The 10,704-nt window shown below is 49.6% G+C and overlaps 1 protein-coding gene across 3 annotated transcripts; it reads right to left on the bottom strand.

The window, feature by feature from the left end:
* On the bottom strand, nt 1–10,372 carry MTHFR (methylenetetrahydrofolate reductase). Of its 3 annotated transcripts, none has more exons than XM_021547225.3 (12): nt 10,263–10,372; nt 7,758–8,009; nt 6,485–6,723; nt 6,071–6,181; nt 5,718–5,911; nt 5,000–5,250; nt 4,103–4,237; nt 3,667–3,847; nt 3,100–3,282; nt 1,673–1,774; nt 1,312–1,431; nt 1–823 (listed from the first exon to the last, which is right to left on the bottom strand). In XM_021547225.3, the coding sequence occupies exons 2-12, from the start codon at nt 7,997–7,999 to the stop codon at nt 626–628; spliced, it is 1,956 nt and encodes a 651-aa protein (XP_021402900.2). In that variant the 5' UTR covers nt 8,000–8,009; nt 10,263–10,372; the 3' UTR covers nt 1–625. The 3 variants fall into 3 exon arrangements, with proteins under 3 accessions (XP_021402900.2, XP_021402901.2, XP_021402898.2); XM_021547226.3 differs by lacking the exon at nt 10,263–10,372 and adding an exon at nt 7,567–7,653 and having other exon boundaries at nt 7,758–7,867; XM_021547223.3 differs by lacking the exon at nt 10,263–10,372 and having other exon boundaries at nt 7,758–8,199.
* Between the last annotated feature and the right edge of the window lie 332 nt (nt 10,373–10,704).

Below are 10,704 nucleotides of genomic sequence, written 5' to 3'. Positions count from 1 at the left end.
TTGTATGCATGAATTTTATTGTATGTAATCTAGGAAATACTGTTATCCAGAATGGAAATTCCCATAACAGGAAATATAATACAAGGGAAAGAGTTAGGAATGAAACTTGAACCTTCTTCTGGAGTGAGTACAAAAGTGCTTGATGATGAACTGTGAAGAAATACATTTTAAGAGTGCAATATAAAAGCAATTTGACCTTCTTTTCCAGCTTGGTAACTGCTGATATAATCCCCTTGCACAGGTACAGCTGACAGGAGTGTTTCTGTTCCCTCGCCAGCATTTTTGGCACAGGAACGTTACCAGAGGGGAAAGTCACCAGAATCCGTTTTCTGTTACTGTAATTAGCATAACCATGATTAGCAGCTCTTCATGCTGCAGACCATGGCCTTTGGGCTTAGTCTGGAGCCTCAGCTGAGAGGTTCAGGTAGTTCTGGCTGATGTTCAGTGAGAATGGCTCAGGGAGCCTTTGTGCTGGGGACACAAGAGCACAAAGTGTGGGTCACTTTGTGATCAGAGCACTGCCCCGGTCATGGTTTAGGAGTGTGTTCATTGTCAACACAGCAGCTGCTGCTTTCCCCGAAGTCAGTGGATGGAAGGAGGAAGTAGGAGATGAGAAGAAGAATTTTCACTGCTGAGTTGGAGAGTTCAACAGCTCAAAAGTATCCTCCACAACCTGCCAGAGGCAGTTTTCTAGTGGGAAGTCATTGTCCACCAGGTTGACCAAGTAATAGTTGTCATGGATGTACTGGATGATCATGCGAGAGGGCGACTCCTCTTCATAGAGCTTGGCCCATTGCTCGATCCACAGCGCAAAGGCCTCGTCCTGCCACGGGAACAAAAAAATTGCCAGTTGTGAAACATCCTCATGTTACTTAAGTTAGGATAGCCAGTGTTACACATCGCTGGCCAGACTGTGGCTGGTTTCTTCACAGTAAAAACGGCAAGAGTTGAGCAAGGAGCCTTATGCTTTCCAGTCAGCGTAAAGTGCTCAGAGCTGAAAGGAGACACATTTGCAGTACAGTGGATGGCTCAATGCTGCCCCTGTGTGTGTAAGAGGGGAGGAAGAGCCACTGTCCAGCACTCCAAGGCCTGGTACAGTGACAGTAGCAGCTCTCAGTCCCGTTACTGGGTGCTTTGTGTCTGGCAACAGCTCTTGTTGGAGCTGAGGAAGTAGGAGGAGCAAGACCTGTACCTCTGCAAGTCAGTATAAACAGCCCCCAACTGTGAGGAGTGTCAGAGACTAAAACTAAACCAAACACTCTGAACTTCCAGGGCATCACAGCAACATTTTCAACAGAAGGTAGGACTCACCTTCCAGTAGAGGAAGCTTACAGGATCCACCACAGTGGGCTGGATGATCTCCCTTCCTGGGAAGATACCCCAGGTGACAGCATTGGGTTGCAGATCTGGAGCATTGGTGATATTCTGGCCCTGCCAAAGGAAGGAAAACCTTTCTGAAGCAACTGCTGGAGGAGGGACTGAGTTAGCTGGAAAAAGTGTATTTACCCTCTCCTTGTTTAGGGACCAGAAAGCTGCTGCACACCACAGGTGATGTGCTTTACTTTCCCTTCATCCCTTTCCTTTACTTCCCTTCATCAGCCCTCATGTCTGAATATTTGGTATTTGTCTCTCTCCCAAGGTGGTGAAAGTGTCCTGTGAATAACGGCCTTACCTTGACATTAACAATGTGGTAGTTCACTCTCAGCTCATACTTCTTCAGCACTTTGAGCAATGCCGTGACAATTTCACTGGAGGTGAAGAACTCCAGGTATGCCTGCAGGGAGGGATGGAGAAGGGGGAAGAGAATCAGAGCCTTAAATCACAACAGAACTGGACAAATACAGGTAAACAACAACATTTGTAGAGTCTAGTCTGCCTTGTAGGTTCATTCCCAGAAACACAAACTACAGAGGTTTGAGCAAAGTAAGTGAGCTAGGTGAAAAAATAATTGGGGAGAGCAGAGGGAACAGCCCAGGAAGCTACATGCTTCCTGTTTTACATCCACATAAGTAGACAAGCAGGAACAAACTCCAGAGTTACCACAACTGCTGCATAAGGAAGCAGTTATGTCAGAATGCTTGGAAAAAGCCCGAGCTTAAACTTTATTTTACAGCAGTGTCTTGCCAAGGCAGCCCAGCCTGGTGAGAGCAGAACTCTGGGGTCTCAGCTGGGCTCTCCCAAGCACCACTCCCTGTCCTCATCTTCTGTTCACAATTCTCCCCATGTGCTTATACAACCAAATTCTGTGCTTGGCTGCTCCCAACAACTGCTTCCCCTCCCTCATTTCCTGGTAATTGCATGAGATGATGGATTTCCCTCACCTCAGGGGAATTTCTTCCTTTGAAAACATAAATGCATTTGCCATCTGCTGGTCTCTGGCTTTACTGGTTTGGATCCCTTTTGAACAAGGAAGCTTTGTCTTTCAGTATGAGCTACTTGCCTGGCATTTACCTTGATGGGATGTTCCAATCACAGCCATTAGACAAGGCTCTAGGGCCTGAAATGCCTGACAGGGGGAGACAGGCATGGCAGGCATGACTGTTTGCACGCCAGGGCAGGAACGTGACACTTGTCTAAACAGTACAGCACAGTGCATGGGCTGGGGGCAACTGTGGAGATCTCCGACATACAGAGGAAATTTTAAAATATCTTTTTATCACCATGAGATGCTGGGTAATAGAGAAACCACCAGATAGAGGTAAATGGGAATTTACCTCTTTTTTTGTGAAAATTTTGTGAAAAATCTGGGTGCTTTTTACATCACTGAATCAGATGCAGTGGGCAGGCACATGTATATATAAATTGTCACAGTCCTGCTCTAGAAATAAATTGCCAACAATTACTTGCTCAGAATAAAACCATGAAACTCTACAGATGTTCAATAGGTATTTTGAGGAGGGGGAAAATAGCTGTGAAGTCAGCCATAGAGGTGGTATTGTGGCTCCTAAGATACCAAAGGAGCTTTGCCTTATCTCACAAGTGTGCAGTAAGATAGGTGTGTGCAGAAAGATTATGTGGAGGTAAGCCTGCAACCTCCCAGCCTAAGAGAGGCCAAACTAGGTCAAACTCTTCGCTGCCTAGCCCAGAGTACTACAGTACCTTTTGGAAAACATAACCTCCACTGGGCCCCCAGCCTACAATGGGGTCTGTGGATGGCTTGCCATTGATGTTTGGCTGGGAGTTGATGGTCAGGATTCCTCGTCTGTTGACTTTCTCCAGTTGGTCCTTCAGAAGGTTGGTTTCAGTAGCAAGAGGGTCGTCATTCCAAGGCATACAAGTGACCTACCATGAGGAGAAATGATGGCTTACAATGGATGTAACAACTCTTTGATTACCATCTGGGTGTTGAAGCAACTCAGCAGTGCCTTAATAGCCTCAAACACACCTGCTTCAGAAGAGAATTTCCAGGTTTGGTTCAAGGGTTATGCTCAACTGCAAGAATGACTGCTGAAATCAGTCAGTACTGGTCCTATCATACTGTAGCACCTTTCCTTTTATGCTGAGCCTTAACTCTGGCTGCTGGACCTCCTTCAACCAGTGTGCCAGGAAATCCTTTTGGACAGAGAACTGCCAATTCTTCTTCAGAAAAACAATGTGGTACCAGGAACAAGAGGAAACGTGCGCTATTGTTTGTGCCACACTGACCATCCTTTCCTGGCCTCTCACCTTGTACCCATTCCTGTTGGGTTCTCCAGTGATGTAACATGTGAACACCTCAAAGACACTTTCCTCACCAGTCAGTTCTTCTCCCCACATCTTCAGAAGCTCCTCACGGGGAGACTTGCTCTTCAGATAGAAGAGGTAATAGTCCTTCAGTTCCCCAAAAGCTGGAGAGGAAGAATTACCCCTGTAAGGGGAGAAGACACAGACTTGAAGTCACTGAGGAAAATGAGCTGATTTGGTGATGCACGAAGACAGCCAACCAGCAAGAGAAGTATACAACAAAACCCACCTCGACACCAAAAGTTTCAACATCTTGGTGCTATTCACCTCACCCAAATCCAAGCAACGGGGGACCACTTTGTTACAAAGCTACCTCATGTGTGCCCAGGACATGAGGCTTTCCTACCACAGCTCTGCCTTACTGCACATGACAGCTTACCAGCGGCCATTGGGGAAGTCATCCCACTCTTGGGTTCGATAGATGTAACTCTTTGGTCTGGAGGCCCAGAAGATTGGCCGGACATCTTCAACTCTTCTCTTGGGGTGAGCGCTGACTGCCCAAGGCAGAGGCCGCCTGCAGGGGATGAGCAGATGTTAACACAGTTCCTCTGCTGACTTTCCATTAAAGGCTGGAAGCCTCTCCCATGGTGCAATTTGCCCCTGGGGAGAAATAACAGGGGCTGAGAAGAGTTCTGGTTGTCAAGAAGTATGACAGGGAACTCTTCTTCCTTTATGGAATATATTTCCTACTCAGTTCCCTCACCCTCAGTAGGGTCTATTTAATGTTAAGGTACAGGACAGACACCTAAAATTGGAAAAGGTAAGGGCAAAGCACTATGGGAAGCTACTTCACAGAAAAATAAAAAAACAGCTGTCAATTTTCCTTTGCTTCTTCCTGTCTGTGTTGAAGCCTGTGGACTCAGAGAGAAATCCACATTCCCTTTCTCAGCTGCAGAAAACCCTAGAAATCCACAGTGGGAGCATAGCCCTAACCAGTAAGGGGCTGTGATGAGCATCAAAAACATGCTTCTTCCAAGTGGCAGCTCTAAGCTCTGAGTTTAAGTCCCACAATGCCTACTTTAAAGCTACTTGACTAAAACAAATTCCTCCTTTGGCTGTCTCCTCTATTCCTCCCAGCTTTTGTTGGAGATCTGTGAACCAGCTTTTGTTGGAGATCTGGGGAAGGTGAACTACTAAATGCAAAAGGTGATAAAAGAAAAAAAAAAAAGGAAAAAAGGAGAGTAGAGGTATTGACCCATCCATTATTTGTACCTTCAGTGGATGGGATGGATGGACAGAAAAGTGAAAGTAACAGAAGCCAACACATTCTGCTCACCTTGGGTCCTCATTCCATAGGCCCAGGCGCTTCAGGACTTCAGTGGTAGCCACCTCCCGATTGAGGGTGTAGAAGTGGAGCCCGTGCACCATTCCACTGTCCAGAAGCTCCCGGCACATGGACACTGCCAGCTCCACCCCATAGTTCCGGATAGCTGCATCGTTGTCCTTGATGGGTTCAATCACATCTTTGATTTCCTGAGGCACTTCCAGCTTAGAGAGCTTCACCAGCTGGCGCAGGGAGTGGTAACCCTGGATGAGGATGCAGATTACAATTTTTCCAAGACCCTTTTTTGCCATCCCAGTAACACGGGTACTTTATCTCGATTTTTGTGGCAGGAGATTTAGAACTGGGGCTCCTGGAATCAACTCCCAGGCCTCATCTCTAGGATGGCAACACAGTCCAGGTCATGCCACTTTAGGTGATTTCTCCCCACGTCCTTGCCTGAGCACAGCATACTGATAGTGATCTCAGGACTTGCAGGTCGTTGTCCTTTATATCCCTTTTTGCCATATGGGCACAAGAAACCTTTTCAGCTTGTTATTAGCTGCCTAAGAACTTAATCTGGCAAACCACCAACAGACTTACTACATTCAGCAGTCTCTCTTCCCTGAAATTTTGTGGAGGATATTTACAGACCTCTCTCAGGCCCTGACCCAAAGATACCTAACATCCTAGATCCTTATTCCCTCCCTAAATCCAAATTGCTGGATTTCACCTGTATAGGGAAGATGCCAGGAATAATGGGGCAGGTAATGCCAATGGCTTGACAATCCTTCATGAACTTGAGAAATGTTTCTGATCGGAAGAAAAGCTGGCTAATGATGAAGTCTGCCCCAGCAAATACTTTCTCCTTCAGGTGCCTCAGGTCTGCCTCATAGCTCTCTGCTTCAGGATGACCTGTGGGGTAGCCTTTGGGGAGAAGGGGGGAAAAAAATGAAAAATGTTGTCAGGACAACATGCAGAAATTAGGAAGTATCCATTCTGATTGTACAGTCACAGCCCAGGTCCAGGGAGGGACTGCTGAGCTGATTTCCCTGTCTCAGCCACCCTGCAATAGAAGGCATTTACCTGCCACACAGATGTCGAAGTAATCATCAAATTCATTGCGAATATGCTTAACCAGATCAACAGCATAGTTGAAACCATCTACTTCTTCCTCCCATTCCTCACCAACAGGATCTGAAAAGAGAACAAATCCACAGCTCTCTCTCCAACTGTTTGCTGAATTCAGATCTGCTAGTTCTGTAAAACCCTGGTATCGAAAGGAAGGCAGATGAACTCCCAAATCTGCAGATTTACCTATGGACTGGTTTTGTCTGCCCTGGAGCTGAAGGGACTGCTAACATAGGGCTCAGGTGAAACACAGTCTCAGCATTTAATTCCTGCAGAAGGAGCCCCTAAATCTTCTCTGGTTTTACTCTGGAATCGAACACAACAGCAACACAGCCTCTGCACTACACATCACAGGACAGAAGGATTCACCTCCACGCAGTGCCATGATGTTCTTCAACCCAAGCCGCTTGGCCTTCTGCAGATGCCCTGTGATGTCATCCTTGGTCTGGTGGCAGCATGTCATGTGCAGGATGGTCTCCAGGCCACAGTAGTTCACTGCTGTGTTAGCAATAATCATGGAAGAGGTTTCCTTGTCAGATCCTGGGTCCCCTGCAGGGTGCCATGTCACATCAATGAAGAGGGGACCACCTGCTCCCATGCGGTCAAACCTGTGGGGTTTAAAGTTGTGTTAGCCTGCACCAGATAGCCAAATCCCCTCCCTGTACCTCAAGTAGCTTGCTCACTGCTAGAATGCCAGCAGCAGGCAGAGAGAGCTTGGATGACAGCAACAGGACAGACTACAGAAGTCTTGTTTAGAGTTTAGTAGGTGGCTGATGTAAATAAGGAAAGCCATCCTTGAAGGCTGTATGGGGAAGAGCTTACGATTTCATATAAAAGAGGCAATGGAGGTGTTGTCTGTACAACAGACTTTCTCCCTGCATGCTCAATAGACTGATACAGGTGACAGACAGCAGTGCAAATCCCATTCCTTCTGAAATAGGAGACTATGCTGCAGCCCTCTGTTGCCAGCTTGAACTGCAGAGGCCACAGGTTTTCCCAACTTGTCTCTCTCCTGCTCCAAGGTAGAACAGGCCCTTCTGTTCAACATATGGCATTGGCTTATAGCAATTATAAAAAGAATTATGAAATACCGTTTTGTCCACCAGGTAAGTCCATGGTGGCTCCTGGGGCTCCAGAATAACTCCTAGCTCTGCTGTGACCTATCAGGTTTCATTTAGCACTTAGATGTGGATACCTATGTCAGAGGCTAAAACTCTAGTACTGAGGCACAAACCATAGTGCCTGGATGAATATTGAAAGGAAATAGAAATCTGTTTCAGAGATTTTGCCACACTGTCCACCAAGGAATATTTTCTGCTTTTACTAGGTACTTTTCTGCCCCAGCATTGTGCTTCAGACCCAGAACATGACATTGGGGTTATTCCATCTTCCCAGGGCATGGGAGCAGGGAAACAACTTGGCCACTCAGTAATCCCACCGTGACACTTAACTCTTCAGGGCCTCCAAGGAAGACAAGTTACTTGGTGTCCATTACCCTCCTCAGCAGGAAAGCACAGCCCCATTACCTGCTTCGTCACCTGGAAGGGGAGACAGCATGGGGCAGAGCCTGCCTCGTTAGCTATTTCCCTGCCCTCCACCACAGATACTTCCCCTCTCCCCTTTCCAACCCTGCAGTGCCCACCTGGAGATGAGATTGACAGCAGCATTGGCTGTGCGTGGAGGGAAGAACTCCAGGGAGAACCACTTGTCTCCAGCATCCTGCCGGCGGCGCATCTTCTCCCGCAGCCGCTCGTGGCGGTCAGCGTCGAGGACGGGGGTGGAGCAGCGCGAGCTGTCCTTGGAGCTCTCGCTTCCGCTGCTGCTGCCGCCATCAGACCTGGAGCTGGAGCTGGCACTGCAGGTATGCTGGGTCTCATTAACCATGGTGAGAGCTCTGGAGAGGGGAGCAGAAAGAGTATGATCGCTACATGGGTCTCTGCACCGAGCAGGTACTGCTGGGGTAAGCAGCAGATGATTAAAGAAACCTATGTCAAGACCCAACATTCATCGCCATCAGTCCCTTTTGCCAGCTTCTACTGTAAGCTGTAGTGGGAAATCTGGTGAAAACACAAGAAAAAGCATATGTTTAGATAGTGCTGATAGTGATTGTGGCCTTGGGCTGGGCATGCCAGCAGATATTTTTTTGTCTACTGCAGCTGCTTCTTGGACTGTATCCATCCTCAGAGTTTCCACCCTGTTTGTTCCCAAAAGGCAGCACTGCTTTACAGTGTAGGCAGGAAAGTCAGTGCTAGTGGGGCAGATACTCAAGAATGCACAAACTATTGCTTTGTCAGAAACAAAGTACAGAATCCCCTCTGACCAGGCCATCCCCACAAACTGTCCTTTTTTTTCTTTGCTGGCTTCACACCTGCATTTCCAACCATTAGCCTTGTCCACAAGACACACCATTTCCACAGACAATTGTCCCCTAAGCCAGTCCCATTCCAGACACTCAACTCTTTACCAGGCACACTGTTCCCTTTTTCAACAATTGTGGCTGTTTGGAAACAAGGCCACCAGAGACCATCCTCATCTCACTGTCTTGCAACAAGATCAGCTGTGTTTCCTTGGCGTTCAGAGAGCAAAACAGCACTGCAGGTCAGGGGTACAAGCAGGCTTAGGATGCCCAACTCCACTTAGCTCTGCAAAATGTCACATCCTGTGCTTTTAAAATGAGGTATGGAATACAGACAGTTATGGAAGAGCTACCACTAAATTTAGATCTGTGTTGCTTCAGTACCTGCCAAAACTTAAAATTGTCACTGGGAAGCAGCATGTTGTCCAAGCATTACATAACTTTGGAGCCTGTTTTGGAGGAAGCAGTTGCGTGAACCACCGCACTCTCAGTCCTTATCATAAGGTCTGTGGGTTTAGTTCAGCCAAGAAGACTTTGAACTCATCTTCTATTGTTTACACTTGAGTTGCCAATCAAGCAAAACCCTTTGAGAGAAAGTCTACTTTTACCACCTGAGGAACCTTTCCAGCTGGCAGGAGATGTGAGAAAAAACCGCAGGCCTTCTGTTCCAAGAGGAATTGGGAGCCTTAGACCTGTTGTATACCAACACAGCAGCTGCAGTAAAATTCAGCAGCACAGGCCTACTGACAAGTGAAGCAAACCCAAGTGGGTGCACAGTCACAGCCCTGACTAAACTCAGAGGAATCTGCCTGACATCCACATGTACTAATCTGGGAGAATTAATCCCCAAGCACACGTTGGTGATCAAGCTAGCGGCTCACAATCACGTGCTGTCAACTCCCAATACCGCATTCCTAGCAAGCATGGCACAGCCCTGTAGGCAAATCAAAGGAGCTTTGTTTTCTGATTTGAGATTTTAACACCCATCACATGGAAAAAGGGTTCATGTATAAAGACAATCTCTATAAAATGAGACTGGCTGTTGAGGAAAGGGCCTTACCTTACGAGCAATATCAAATCATGAAGACATGAAAAAGGCAAACTTAGATTTTTGTCTACAGGCAGCATTTGGAACAATTTCCTTACCATGATATGCATCACAGATTTGTTGGCAGATGCTTCTAGTTATTGCAAAGAGAAAAAAGATAAGCCTAAACAACAAGAACAGCAGCAAAGTAAGACGATTTATAACGCCTGTCAACACTCCTGCTCCTGTCTTTGTCACATTGCAGAGCTCAAAGATCCGTGGCTCAGCACCTTTCTGATGGCTCACCATGGATGTACCTGCTGTGTTTTTATGATGCTGGTGGTATTCAAACTCCTCCCAGCCCTGAGCTGACACCGACACACAGAGCGTGGAGTCTGCATTCCCCTAAGCTCAGTTTTACCCTCGCTACACTCGGCTGCAGCAGATGCACGCTTCTCACAGGGTGCACACAGGGCGCCCGGGGCCCGTGGCTGCATCCACCGCCGGAACAGCTGATGGGGCAGCGGCTCGGCCACGCGACGGGCCGGAGACAGCCTGGCAGCCCCGGAAGAAGGCGAGGAGCAGCACCTGCGGTCCCTAGTGCCGGCGAGAGGGTCGGAGCCAGGCAGGTCACTGCAGCTCGATCGCGCCTTCACCTCAGCTAACCCCGCCAGGCCCGGAGCAGCCGGCACACAGACGCGCCGGCAGCGATCCCCGGCGCCGGGGCAGCCACAGCATCCCCGTCCCCGCCCCGCTCCGCTCACCTGCGGCCGCTGCCGGGCGCTGCCCGCGCCGCCCGCCCGCCGCACTTTAAAGGCGGCCGCGGCCGGGCGGGGCACGTGTGACCCTGCGGCTGCCCTCACCCGACATGGCGCCGCGGGGCGGGGCGGCGGCGCCGGGAGCGGCCGAGGGGGCGCGGCCAGAGCGGGCCGCGGGGGCGGCACCGGCGGGGCCGCGGGAGCGCTGCGGGCGCGCTGCGGGCGAGGCCGGGCCGGGTGTGGGGGCGCGGCCGTGTGCGGGCGGGGCCGGCCAGGGCCGCGGCAGCGCTGCGGGCGAGGCCGGGCCGGGTGTGGGGGCGCGGCCGTGTGCGGGCGGGGCCGGCCGGGGCCGCGGGAGCGCTGCGGGCGAGGCCGGGCCGGGTGTGGGGGCGCGGCCGTGTGCGGGCGGGGCCGGCGGGGCCGCGCTGCGGGCGGGGCCGGGCCGGGT

This window comes from Lonchura striata, chromosome 24 (genome assembly GCF_046129695.1).
Source record: "Lonchura striata isolate bLonStr1 chromosome 24, bLonStr1.mat, whole genome shotgun sequence".
In the NCBI taxonomy this organism is placed as follows: Eukaryota; Metazoa; Chordata; class Aves; order Passeriformes; family Estrildidae; genus Lonchura; species Lonchura striata.
The sequence above is the reverse complement of the archived record's forward strand: the minus strand, read 5'-3'. Positions and strand labels throughout refer to the sequence as shown.